The sequence below is a fragment of the Podarcis muralis genome, chromosome 8, assembly GCF_964188315.1.
Source record: "Podarcis muralis chromosome 8, rPodMur119.hap1.1, whole genome shotgun sequence".
NCBI classification, from domain to species: domain Eukaryota; kingdom Metazoa; phylum Chordata; class Lepidosauria; order Squamata; family Lacertidae; genus Podarcis; species Podarcis muralis.
In genome coordinates this window covers 84,610,709-84,624,931 of record NC_135662.1, presented here as the reverse complement: position 1 = coordinate 84,624,931, position 14,223 = coordinate 84,610,709, and the positions used below count along the sequence as shown (strand labels likewise).

At 44.4% G+C, this 14,223-nt stretch overlaps 1 protein-coding gene across 1 annotated transcript; it reads right to left on the bottom strand.

Annotated features, from left to right (window-relative positions):
* Positions 1 to 6,357: 6,357 nt before the first annotated feature.
* Positions 6,358 to 14,012, bottom strand: FAM216B (family with sequence similarity 216 member B). The gene is made up of 4 exons (XM_028738087.2): positions 13,843 to 14,012; positions 11,800 to 11,935; positions 8,519 to 8,639; positions 6,358 to 6,465 (listed from the first exon to the last, which is right to left on the bottom strand). The coding sequence occupies exons 2-4, from the start codon at positions 11,896 to 11,898 to the stop codon at positions 6,413 to 6,415; spliced, it is 273 nt and encodes a 90-aa protein (XP_028593920.1). The 5' UTR covers positions 11,899 to 11,935; positions 13,843 to 14,012; the 3' UTR covers positions 6,358 to 6,412.
* Between the last annotated feature and the right edge of the window lie 211 nt (positions 14,013 to 14,223).

Below are 14,223 nucleotides of genomic sequence, written 5' to 3'. Positions count from 1 at the left end.
ATAACACCGGTCCTGAAAGACCTACATTGGCTCCCAGTACGTTTCCAGGCACAATTCAAAGTGTTGTGCTGACCTTTAAAGCCCTAAATGACCTCGGCCCAGGATACCTGAAGGAGTGTCTCCACCCCCATCTTTCTACCCGGACACAGAGGTCCAGCTCCGAGGGCCTTCTGGCGATTCTCTCCCTGTGAGAAGTGAGGATACAGGGAACCAGGCAGAGGGCCTTCTTGGTAGTGGCGCCCGCCCTACGGAACGCCCTCCCATCAGATGTCAAAGAAATAAACAACTATCTGACGTTTAGAAGACATCTGAAGGCAGCCCTGTTTAGGGAAGTTTTTAATGACAGATGCTTTAATGTATTTTTAATCTTTTGTTGGAAGCCGCCCAGAGTGGCTGGGGAAACCCAACCAGATGGGCGGGGCATAAATAAATTAGTAGTAGTAGTATGGATATTCTCAATTTTGCACCCCTTTGGCTTGGTCCCCTGTGTGGGGTGACTCTAAATCTGATGCTGGTTGTACATATGTGAAAATAAACCATATATCATAAAGACATCACAGACTCCGCTGTGCCTCATTGTCCCTAAAGGAAACACGAACCCTGGTAAATGCGCTTGCAATCCCTGGAATCTCACTTGTGGAGATGGGGGTTGCATGTAACAAGATCCTTGCTCTGTGTTCCTTGATCTTTCCCTTGTACAGATCTCTTTCAGCCTTCTGCTAATATCTGAACCTGAGAAAGGCTTGCATCCTTACTTTCTCCCTCCCCATCATTACGTGCCCCCAGTTTTCTTCCTGTTTTCTTTAGGATCAATTTACTAAAAACTGCAGAAGGATGCAACTCAATTGCTGTATCGATGGGCAATATACATCAAATTGCTTTGGTAATGTCTGGAAGGTCTATAATCAATAACATTTCTCAACATAGCACTAAAACATATTGCAAAACAATATACCCTGCTTGAAAAAATAGTACCAGGAGGATATAGCATTCAGCTACAGTTTGCATTTACTTCCATCTATTCCTCTCAGAGCAAAAGACAATAACCTTGTGCGGAAGGTTACAGGGAGCGGCATGAATTGGTGTGTGAAAATTGGGCCTTCTGAGGCTACAACCTCAAGATGTCAGATCTCCACACATTCAAGGTTATACCTGCCTGGAATCTATGCATAGTCTCTTTTTTAAAAAATAATAATACATTTTTATTAATTTAAACATACAAATTATAAAACGTACCACACAAATTATTACAAATACACTCTTTTTAGACTTCTGTCAGCCCCTCCGATGATCTTCCGTCTTAACCTCTTTTTATGCATTACTTAATTTTATATTGTATTTACCTCACTTATCATCTCCCCTTTTCCATTTTTACAATACTTCCTACAATACTCCTCACAGAACTTCTTGCAAACCTGCAGACATCGTCTGATCATCACAAATACTTTTCATATAGTTCGTAAATTTACTCCAGTCTTTGGTGAATTTCTGGTCCCGCCGGTTTCGGATCCTTCCTGTTAATTTGTCTAATTCTGCATAGTCCATCAACTTCATCCTCCATTCTTCAATCATTGGCAATTCTTCTTGCTTCCATTTCTGGGCTAATAGTATTCTAGCTGCTGTTACTGCATATAAAAAGAGCTTACATTCTTTTCTATTTATATCACTTCCCACCATTCCCAATAGAAATGCTTCTGGTTTCTTTCTAAATGCATATTTTTTTTAAAAAAATCAACTCGTTATATATCATCTCCCAAAAACATTTCACCTTTTTACATTCCCACCACATATGATAGAATGTTCCCTCTTTTTCTTTACATTTCCAACATTTATTGCTAGTTTTATACATTTTCGCTAGCTTAACAGGGGTGATATACCATCTATACATCATTTTCACCACATTTTCTTTTAATGCATTACATGCAGTAAACTTTAAACCTTCTTTCCATAATTTCACCCAGTCACTCAGCTGTATATTATATCCAAAATCTTTAGCCCAAGAGTCTATGCATAGTCTCATAGGAACATGGGAAGCTGCCGTATCAATGACTTGTCAGATCCTCGGTCCTTCTAGTTCAGTCCTGGGAGTGGCGCTTCAGGGTTTTCCAGCAGAGTGTCTCTCAGCCTTTGCTGGAGGTGCCATTGGGGATTCAACCGGACCTTCTGTATGCAAGGCAGATGTTCTACTACCGAACAACAGCCCTTCCCTACAGAGGCATAGGAAGGGGGTGCGGAACGCCCCGGGTGTCATTGCTGAGGAGGGCGACACTTGGCGCGCCGCCTGCTTGCAACTCCCAAGCTCCCCCTGAGCTGTCAAAAGGAAGGGGGAAGGCTGCCAGTAAAGAGGCACCGCAAAGAAAGTGGCGCACCTTTGCTGGCGGCCTTCCCCCTTCGTTTGGGCAGCTCGAGGGAGGCTTGGGAGTTGCAGGCAGGTGGCATGCCAAGGGAATGACATTCAGCATGCTGCCCGCCCATGACTCCCAAGCCTACCCGGAGCCATTAATGGGGGGGGGGGGGGTTGACAAAAAAAATATCCACCTTTAAGTACACCTTTCTAAAAAAAACCCAAAGCCTTTCTATTAGGACTGACAGGGAAGGAAATTAAATAGAAAGATAAAAATCTTTTTCTGTACGCCACGACGGCAGCAAGAACCATGTTGGCCCAGAATTGGAAGACAGATGCGATACCTACTATTATGGAATGGCAGGTTAAAATGATGAATTATGCAGAACTGGCCAGATTATCAGGAAAAATACGAGATCAGGATGAACAGAAGTTTCATGACAGCTGGAGTAAATATTTGGTGTATATAAGAGACAATTGTAAAACCCTAAAGACACTAGCAGGGCTGGAATAACTCTAACAGCATATGGTAAAACGGTTAAACAAACAGAATACGCGATGTTAGGAAATATATGATACTTACCGACGGGCTGGAGGGAAGTCCGAAGCTCGGCAGAGCCAAATATATGTGTGGGATTTATTTGTATAATGAGTTTATGTTTAATGAAAATTAATAAAAATTTATTGGCAAAAAAATAAAAATAAAAAATTCCACATTGGGTACCACCCGACCTTGCTACGCCTCTGCTTCCCTAATTCAAACTCCATTCCCTAGAAAAACGGAAGATACGGATCATGTTTTCAGGGCCTACTCACCTGAGGATGTTATATGCATAGGCTCAGGTGCAAACAGGACCTTGAATATCTAGAGATCAGTCATGCAAGTGTCACTGGTAGAGCCAGTGAGTCCAACCCATATCACTGCCATGCATTCTGGGTATCAGGAGCTTTCCAAACTGTGTGTCACGACACATTAATTATGTCGCGCGAACACTCCCCATGCTCCTTCCAGGGCTGGAAAGGGGTTAGTTTAACTTCCGGTTTCCTAGTAAAACTGAATTACTGTGTTGCAAAATGATGTAAAACTGAATTACCGTGTCACGAAATGACGCATGTCTAAAAAGTGTGTCACCAACATGAAAAGTCTGGAAAGCTCTTGTATGATCTGGATACAGGTACTGGTGTCCACACATTGTAGCAGTAAGTGCATTAAGCTAAGGTTACCAGATTTTTTTCAATGAATCCAGGGACACTTTTCAACTTCCTACTAAATAGATGGATTTTGTCAGGGGACTGATTTGTAAATCTGGGGACTGTCCCCAGGAAACGGGGACGTCTGGTAACCTTACATTAAGCCACATTGATTTCAGTGGAAATAACTACAGTCACACTTTGGTTCTTGAAGAGAATGCATTCTGGGAGTCCATTCGACTCCCAGAACCATTCGAAAACCAAGGTACAGCTTCCAGTTGGCTGCAGGAGTACTGCGGAAGCTGCGGAAGTCACGCTGGATGTTCAGCTTCTGAAAATCGTTCAAAAACTGGAACGCTCACTTTTGGGTTTTGATTGTTCGGGAGCCAATTTTTTCGGTAGCCAAGGCTTTTGAGATCCAAGGTACGACTATAACCTCCTGGATTGTGCCCCATGAATTGCTATATGCTACAGAATCATTCATATATTCTATTTATGATTAATTCACTGACATTTTATACAGAGAGTAAAATGGAAGCTAAGATTGTTTCCTAAAATTTGCCAGTGCTGAAAACATCTATTGCAAATATGACTTGTGGAGGCTACCATTACGGTATCCATGTAAGGAAATTTATCCACACTGTAAAGAAGGTTACGTATGAATTAGACCCAGCTACCTTTTTCCAGAAATGGATGGAGAATTTTCAGCAACAGGCAGGGATGGGAACGTAGGCACAGCAAAAGCTAGGCCACATTGCACACACAACTGGCAGGAATAGAATTTCCTGCATGGCATCCTAGCCAGCCTGACTTTGTTGGATCAACATTAGACATTTTTTGGACTTAACAAGCAGTTGTAGGAAGAAAGTCGGGGAAAACGAGGGAAGGAATTGTGGCTAAGATATGGGGTGCACAAAGAGTGAAAATGAAAGCTCTGGAATGAGACACATCCGCTTGCTTTTATCAGAGCAGCCATATTTCACTGACAACCAACCTCTTGCAAAGTTTTATGGCAGGACCCTGGAAAGTAACAAAGAGACACACTTGGCTGTCAGGAAGATGCAGCTGGAATGAAAAGGAAGGGAGCTAAACCATTCCTTTAGCAAACAGCATTTCCATTGGGGATCTAATCTCATGTTTAACACATTCAGTATTTTGTAGGAGGGATTCAAGTGCAGACTGGAGACTTTATGACTACCAATTAAAATGGATTAAAAGCATTCTGCACTGAAAAGCGTGGGATGGAAGAATGGTGAATGGAATGACATGTAAACACCCTGCAAACGAATCAGGATGAATGCAGAATGAATGCTCGTTGTCATATAGCCTCCCCACATCAAAACAAATGCTCTGTAAAAACGGAATATAATCTAACTTTCATGTAAGCTTTGTACAGTATGAGCAAATCAGGATGAATGCTAGTCAGTAAACAGGTCATCTAGAGGAACCCACTGGGCTGATGCAGAATGCATGATTATGTGTCAGTTTCCGAAAAGCACAGAAATAGACCGTAATAAAGGTTTATGGAGCAGCTTTTTCAGAAAGAAAGCCATCTGCCGGAAAACAACTGGCGACGCTTTTGACCTGTCAGCATACACATCGATATAAATTTAATTTGCATTTGTTACATATTTCATTTCTTATTTAAAGCTGGAAATTAATTTAAAGGTGTCAGAGACAACTTAGAGTCTCAGTTTCCATACACATCATCGTAATGCATCCAATGTTAACTTGTAATTTCCATTCAATAGTCAGAAGCTTTAAGCAGTCTGTCCTATACCATCGCTCAGAGGGCCCACTCTGAACAGGCTCCTCTCTATAAGATGACATCTATTTTGTACACATCTTTACCAAGTAGTTCAGAGCTGTGATTACAGATAAAGGTAAAGGTAAAGATACACCTGACCATTAGGTCCAGTCATGGACGACTCTGGGGTTGCGCGCTCATCTCGCTCTATAGGTCAAAGGAGCCAGTGTTTGTCCACGGACAGTTTCCGGGTCATGTGGCCAGCATGACTAAGCCGCTTCTGGTGAACCAGAGCAGTGCATGGAAACGCCGATTACCTTCCCACCGGAGTGGTACCTATTTATCTACTTGCACTTGACGTGCTTTTGAACTGCTAGGTGGGCAGGAGCTGGGACCAAACAACGGGAGCTCACCCTGTCATGGGGATTCGAACCGCTGACCTTCCGATCGGCAAGATAAGAGGATACAAATTCCTCCTCAGGCAAAATCTTACACTGAATCACCACTTTCATTTTATTTATGCAAGTTTCTAGCCCTTGTGTATATGTGTCTATAGGGAGGAGGTCTGTGTGTGTGTGTGTGTGTGTGTGTGTGTGTGCGGGCGCGCGCGCGTACGTGCACGTGCACGTGTTTGAAAACATGCAAGTTTAGGAACTGGAACATTCTGCATTCTTGGTGGTTTCCAGGTCTTCCTTCAAATAAGTGTCCACTGCCCCCCATTTATCCCGAGTCTCCTTATTTCACATTTCCCCTTACCATTTCCCCCCCCCCCCTCCATGGCACAAAATGGCAAATTCTGCAAGATTTCAAATATCTATTTTCATATATAATGCATGCAAAATTATGGAAATTTTGAGCAGTTTTTCCTAGAAGAGAGTGTGCATTTAAAAATAAAATAAAAACAGAAAGACGAGTTACCAGCTTGTTTTGTAAGCACCTAGCGCGACTTCTGGATGTAACGTTAAGTGTCCAATTCTCATGGAAGAAAAGTGATTCATCCTTTTTCACTGACTGTGACTCATCTCTGGTTTCTTTGATTCACATTTAATTACAGAAACCGAGCTCTGCCTTCCTGAGGTCTGTCTTCAAGGGAGGTGCAGTTCCCAGCCTCGATTCCTCTGCGGGGTTTTTTAATCTTTCAGGTAGGATGCATAATATTTGACTTGCTGCTTTGTGATGAGCCCTTAAAAATATTTTTAAAGGAGTCAATAATGGTCAAAGGCACCCGTGCATAAATACATGGGGACGAGGGGGCAAGCGGTGCATTATTCTGATGGCCAGTTATTCCTTGGGGCTGGCAAAAGTGTCCAGGGCAGCTGAACAACTGGTCTAGTGTCATCACATTAGTCAGCATGAGCAGGAGAGGCCATAAAAGTTGATGGGATGAATAGAGCTCCCTGCCATGCACAGAGCGTGGAGTCAGAAAATAACAACGGTAATTGCAAAAAGGAGTTGGTGAGCCTTCTGCTGTCAGCTGTCGTCCTGTGGCGATGTGACATGGTTTTCAATGATTGCAGGAGTGAAAGATGAGAAAGACCTACTTTGTGGAGCCTTAATTGTGAGATGAACGTTTCGACTCCCTCTTTCCTTTTAGGTCTGCTGTTTTGTCTCTAATTTACACAAGCAAGCCTCCTGACATCGGGTGCAATCAAATAGTTTGAAAGGGGACCAGCCTGTTTCCCAAAGCGTTGGGGAAAGGGACAAGCCTTTCCTTTAAGAAAGATGGTTCTTAGCACTAGGTAGCGATAGTTACCATGTTCTGGTAATAAATCCAGTTTAATGGGAAGACTGCCTCTAATTTAATCAATCAGAGTTTAGCAGAACATAAAATAGAGAATGCATACTTCGCAGAAAAATTACATCTGATTTTACTCCCCTGTTAACTGCTTCTGTTTTGCCTGTGCATTTTTGTTCTTCCTGTGACAAACAGGGCCATCAATAGGATTTTCTGAACTTCATATTTGGTTTGTCACTAGGGCCTTCGCATTAAAAGCTTTGACAAAATAGTAAGCACTACGAGGCTAAATCATTCATTTGTTTTACACCTGCAGTTCCGAGGCTGGGACTTGCTCATTTCTATTCTATAAATCATATTTTAAAACCCAGCCATCCAAATCAGAGAAAAAGAAAAGAAAGAGAAAATCCAGGCCTGCCTTTCTGTGCACAGGTCTGGACTCATTTCATTTAATGTCCTCGGACTTATATTTTAAGTGTTATAGATTTATTAATAGTGAATGAATGTTGCGTGATTGGTTCAACGGCACAAGACACATCATATGGGGACTTCCAGCAAGGCAAAATGACGGGCGCCATGGCAGCAAGCAGCTCCTGAAGCCAGCCAGAGCCAACTGCGCTACCAGGCTGGCTCTGGGCTGCTGAGACTGCTGCTGCCACTGCCACTGCCAAGGGGGAACCGCTGACCCCCCATGACCCAAATCGAGCCAGGAGCGAGAGCGCCCGGCCGACTGCCCAGCTGTTTAGGGACTACAATTCCCATCATCCCTGACCACTGGTCCCGCTAACTAGGGATGCTGGGAGTTGTAATCCAACAACAGCTGGAAGCCCTAGTTTGGGAAACACTGACCTTTTGTATGCAAAACATGGCTTGTACCACTGAGCTAAAACCTTGAATTGAACATGAAAAGTCTGGGAGAACACAGAAGCTGTCTTTTCTGAATCGCAGAACTGATCCCACAATCCTTTTAATGCTAACTCTTCATTTTGAAGTGTTTGTTCCTGAGTAGCTCTCCTATAGAAGGTTTCCAATCCTAGTTTTAACATCAAGCGTTTGGGAGACATGTGGAGGAAAGCCCCCGGTGTTTTGTGCGTCTGGGAGAAATGTGTTGGTTTGATATTTTTCTAAGGCAGCTACGAGAGCTAAACATTTATTCTAAAGCATTTGTCTTTCAGCTGTCTCTGTGTGTGTTTGTATCATTTCTGCGGAGAGGAGCCGAAGACAAACTGCACAGTGGATGAATGTAGCATAAATAACACCAGACCTACATCATTTCACTGCCTGTTCTTCCCCTCGTCCCTGCTGAGAACGGCAGAGCCTCTTGGCTGAAGACTGTGTGAACTCTGCCTATAAACCACCATGTGCTCCGGCTGTATGTCTGATGTACCTTCATGGCCCATAAACCTTGCCTCATAATCCCCTCAAGTCTCCGGATTTTCTCTGCTGCTCTCCAATTTCTCGGAGGTGCTGATGCAAGGAGCTGCCTCGGCTGAACACTCACCCTGCACGTTCTGGCGCTGGAGATTGATCACATACCGACGGTACAACATTTCCCTCGGCGCTTTGCTGTCATATATTCTCATAATGCTGTAAAAGTAGCGCTTCTGTCCTCTTTTCAAATCCTGTCGGAACAAGGCCTAGACTAGTTACAGGTGGCAAACAGCACCCCAAACCCCCCCCCACCACCCAAACAATGCAAAATGAGAATGTACGAGGACCCTGGACTTCTTTCGCTCCCTCTTTTATCATGGAAAAAGCAAAGAAACATGCTGAGGTAGAAAATAGCCAGGGCTGCAAAGCTAGATTATTATAATGTATTCTACATTGGGCTGCCTTTGACAACAGTCCAGAGATTGCAGCTGGTGCAGAATGATGACTGAATGGCGCTTCAGCATGTGGTCATATAGCCACCAATATTGTGGGATTTGAGCTGGCTGCCTGACTGCTACAGGGTCCAATTCAAGGTTTTAGTACTGGTTTATAAAGTCCTTCATGCCCTGGAACCTGGCTGTATTCCTCTCCCATATCATCCATCCCAGGTCTTCCAGTTGGTGGTGAGAGTGGATCTTTGTCACCCTGAGCGGTGAGACAAGTGCGGGTTTCTGCCATCAAGTAAAGACACCCTAATTCCCCCAGGCATTTTTTTAAAAAAATGTATTTTTATTAAAGATTTTCTTGGTTTACAAAAGTATGTGCAATCTCTCTCTCTTTTTCCCCCAAGTAACATTTTTTACTGATCAGTTTCATTTGTTGAGACATTAGGAAGAAAAGGGAGAAAGAGGTGGAGGGGGGAAGATGGGTGGGGTGGGGTCAGGTGGCGATGTTTCTATTTTACTTAATGTATGTGGGGTTTTGTGTCAGCGTTGCTTGTGCAGATTCTCTGCTGTTCACTTGTGTTTCTTTGGTGGTGAGAGAGGTTGGGGTTGGCCTAGGGTGTGGTTGTTTGTTTGTGATTGGTTGTGGTGGTCTTTGTTGTCAGGTGTGAGTGGGGTGGGTGGGTGGGTGTTTTGGATCAGGTTAGCCATATTGATTTGTATGCTGTTGGTGGATTTTTGTCATTGTCTTGTTGGGCTGTGTATTGATAAAGGGAAGCTATACCGGGGTGAAGGCGTCTTCTTCTATTTGTCCCCGTGTCAGTTTCAGTTTATTGGTTAATTTTTCTAGTAAGGCTGTTTCCCATACTATTTGGTACCATTGGTTCATGCTTACTTCTGACAGGTCTCTCCAGTGTCTGGTTATGTTTCTGGCTGCTGAAAGGAGGTGGGTTATGAGTTCTTTGTGGTGTAAGTGGGCATTATTGTCTTGAAAGATGTTTAGTAGGGCCAATTCTGGGGTGATTTCTAATACTTGCTTGGTTATTTTACATATTTCTTGTATGGCTGTTGTCCAGAATAGTTGGATTTTGGGACACTCCCACCACATGTGAAGGTATGTGCCTGTGGAGGTGCACCCTCTCCAGCATTTTGGTGAGGTTCCTGGGCATATTAGCACTAGTTTTCTTGGTGTTGGGTGCCACCTGTAGGTGAGTTCCAGAGAGGACTAGGGCTGCCAGACCTTCGGGGTTTACCTGAAGTCTCCTGGTCTGGCACCTGCCTTCCCCTAGATTGCAAGGAGGGCTTCAATCTTCTTGTCACAATGACTGTGCGTGCAGCTTGCAAGCTTCACTTCTCATTTAAAGACAAGTCTATCAAATCCACACACCCTGAAACAGTACATGAACTAAAACATAGCTGTCCTTCGGGATTTTCACTTAATCTTATTATGTGGTACAGTTCTCCAAACAGTGTTCACAAAATGCACATATCCGAGGAAATGAAGGTAACATGCAAAAATGTATAACATTTGGGATAGCTGCTTGCAAAGAAATTGTACATTAGTCAAAATGTGTTTGTTCACACTAAAAATGCTGATGCGTTTTTATCAGGACTTTTAAAAAACAGACTTGCAAATAGCTGCAGAAATGTGAGAACCTAATTCAAGACTGGAAAAACGAGAAACTGAGAAAACTGGAAATAACGGTCTTCCATCCCTACTTCTCCAAAAAGCAGTAATTTGGGGAAGTCTTGCAGATGGCAGGGCTCACCTGGGAAATGGGGGAGATTGACAGTGGGCAATGGGACACAGCCCTGGTGTTCTATGGTGGGCAGTTTTAGCGCTCTGTTTCCTTATGAAACTCTTTAGGCCCAGAAGCATTTGGGGGGGGGGGATGACAGGCATGTACACACACTCTCACATATTAAAAATAAAAATAAAATAAAGGGGGGAGGCAGGGATCCCTGCAGGTGCTAAGGGAGTTGTCAGGGTGCAGCACATTGAGGATGGCACCCTGAAACAAGACAGGAGACCCACTCTGCACTAAGAACGGGAGACCCTTCTAAGCTAAGGTTAGCAGATTTTTTTTCAATGAATCCGAGGACACTATAAATAAATAAATAAATACATACATACATACATACATACATACTACATGCAGCATGTTGATGCTGCAGCAATGGCGGTGGCAGAGGGGCAGCCGCTGTCTTGACCTCAACCGCCACGTTTCCCCATCCTCCAAAGCTTCTGTCTCCTTTCTCCATGAGCCTGGGCAGCCCCTGAGTTGTTGGTTCTTCGGTGGTGGTGGTGGGGAAGCGGTGCGCGGTGGGTCAGGCATGGAAGGCAGAGAAGGAGGGCCAAGAGAGGCGGCTCGGGCAGCACGATGCCTCCCTTCCCATTGGAGCAGCCCCAATCCCATTCCCACTTGTGTGGAAGCAGGAGGGGGCAGGGATCCCTCAGCTGGGAAGGGAGGCTTCCTATTGCCTAACTGAGAGATCCTTGCCCCCTCCTGCTTGCACGCAAGCTCCCTTCACAGCTGAGAAATCCCCGCCCCACTCCTGCTTGCACACAAGTAGGAGTTGGGAGGCTGCTCCGATAGGCAGCATGAAGCCTCCCTTCACAGCTTAGTTGCTAGGGTCAAGGAAGGTGGAGGCAGCCCGGAAGCTGCATCTTAGAGCCCCTGCACCACCATCATATGGGGACTTCCGAGCAGCTCCTGAAGCAAGCCAGAGCCGGCTGCTCAGACTGCTGCCACTGCGTTCCCCGGGGACATTAGATGAAATCCGGGGACATTCTGGGGATGGAATTTGTCCAGGGACTTATTCGCAAATCCGGGGACTGTCCTCAGGAAATGGGGACGTCTGGTAACCCTATTCTAAGCACAAAGAACTGTTTTATTTAATAAAATCACAGAAGGGGTTAGGCCATGGGATTGGCACAGCTCTAATGTCAGCAGTCCTCCTCAGATACCTTCATTAAGGAGGTGTCCTGAGCCGATGAAGGGATCTGTATTCGTGGAAGTATAGGACCATGGCAGACGCTGGGCTTTCTTTTCCAGTTGTCTCCCATCTTTATCCTGTTTCCATGCAACAGAAGGTAAATCAACCTGTGATGACAGACAAAAGTGAGTCAACTGTGCTCTCATTGAGAGGCATGCCTTTGTTTCCTAAAAAGAACTATGTAGCCAAGGTGAAACTGAACAATTATGTTTAGTTTGCACCTCAAATTCCATTAAGGAAGGTTGTAAGGGGCTTCCATATTTTGGGGCCACATGTGCTTATTTCATTCAGGAAGACCTGTGTGTTTTCGCAGATCCTTGGGCCTTTCTGCACAGGCTGATCATTCATTCTGTGGACTTCGATGCCAAGTGTGCATGCTACGAAAGACTCAAATCCCTTTCCTTAAAAAAGAGGTGAGTGGTTGATCTGTGTCAATGGTTCTGCGTTTGTTTTGGTACCAATTATGACACTTTTCCAAAAGTTACTTGTTTACTTCTTCTCCAGTGACTTCAGGGCATGTGGCTCTCTTTCCTCCCAATTTTATCCTTATAGCAGGCAATTTTTCAATGTCTGAGCTGGGTTGAGAGCTCCGTTTCATTTACGAGCAAGGGCATGAATTTCTGTTTCCCCAGTCAAGCACTCTAGGCCCCACACACCTTGTCAAACGGTAGCAACCATGAGAAGGTCTGTTGCCCCCATGGAAACTTCTCCTAGGTCTCACTTGGCCACTGCAGGGAGAAAGGTGCTGCACTAGAGGAACCTTTCGTCTGATCATTTATATTCTTACATTGTGAATCTTCTCCTGGTCCAGACCTCTTTGCTCTTTACTTTCTAGCTACAGGACCATGCTTTCTCAATCTTTGTCCAAACACTTTTCATTTTGCTCTGCTGCCTTCCCGCAGGAAAACCTGCTCTTTACTGCCGAATCGGAGCAAACAGCAATGCAGGTTTTCTATGGATTGCCGTTTGATCCGATTCAGCAGTAAAGAGCAGGTTTTCCTGTGGGAAAAGCACTGGGGAGGGGGAGCGCTGAGACGCAGAGCTGAACAGCCCAGGCCTGTGCCTAGAAATGTGCAGCAAAGCTAAGTGTGGATAAGTATCTCTGGTTTAAACAGTACAGTGACTGAATTGCAACCTTCTCTGCGCCCAAATTGGCTATTCCATAAAAAGGGGTTATGAACAACATTATTCAGTTTAAAATAGGTTCAATCTATGCACAGTGACAAAATTAAAAGCCTAAAAAACATCAACACCTGAACCATGCTGAAAATGGGGTTCAAATCATAAATCAGCCCTCCTGGGGCAGCAACTCCTTCATTTTAATCTGCTTTAAAGGTTAAAGGGTAAAGGGACCCCTGAACATTAGGTCCAGTCGTGGCCGACTCAGGGGTTGCAGCGCTCATCTCGCTTTATTGGCCGAGGGAGCTGGCGTACAGCTTCCGGGTCATGTGGCCAGCATGACTAAGCCGCTTCTGGCGAACCAGAGCAGTGCACGGAAATGCCGTTTACCTACCCGCCGTAGTGGTACCTATTTATCTACTTGCACTTTGACGTGCTTTCAAACTGCTAGGTTGACAGGAGCAGGGACCGAGCAACGGGAGCTCACCCCGTTGCGGGGATTCAAACCGCCGACCTTCTGATCGTCAAGTCCTGGGCTCTGTGGTTTAACCCACAGCGCCACCCACGTCCCTCGTTTTAAAGGGTACTTGTGAGAATAAAATGAAGGAGGAGCTTATAAAATACCCTTGAACATAGGATTACTCTTGAACCCTTGGCATAATAAATAAGTAATGATAATGTCACCTAGTTACTAAACCTTATCATATAATTATATTTTCTACAAAGATGATTGCTCAAGATTCCCATTTAATTCTGGCCAAAGTAATGCTGGAAACATCATGACACTTAAAAAAAAAATCTTGCTTACTGAGGACTAAAATGCCCACCACCACCAATTTAAATTGTTTCAAATTTTACATGTTTAAATATACATAGGCTGAAACATTCAACTAACCCAGGTATTGCTTTGCAAATCTGTAGCCTCCTCCTCCCGATTGCTGGAATTTAAAAGATTCCATATGAAGTCAGATTCATCGATCGCCCTTGGAATGCTGCAGCACTTTCTCTTCACGAGACAATTATTAATATTAGATTCGTTATCTCCCGGGAGCTTCAAGTTCTGTTGACAACTATCCTAGCAACGGGTGGGGGGTGAGGGGGGTGGGAACGGAGCACGGCTGAATGCCCAAAGCAACCCTCCAATTGGTCTATTCATTTTGTCAACATGTTTCTCCCTAGTACACGTCTGGCCATTATGGATTTGGTTTTCTCCAAGCAACTAAACTAAACAATTGCCAGCCTTTGTGCGGTGGACCTATGTTAATTTGTAAACAGG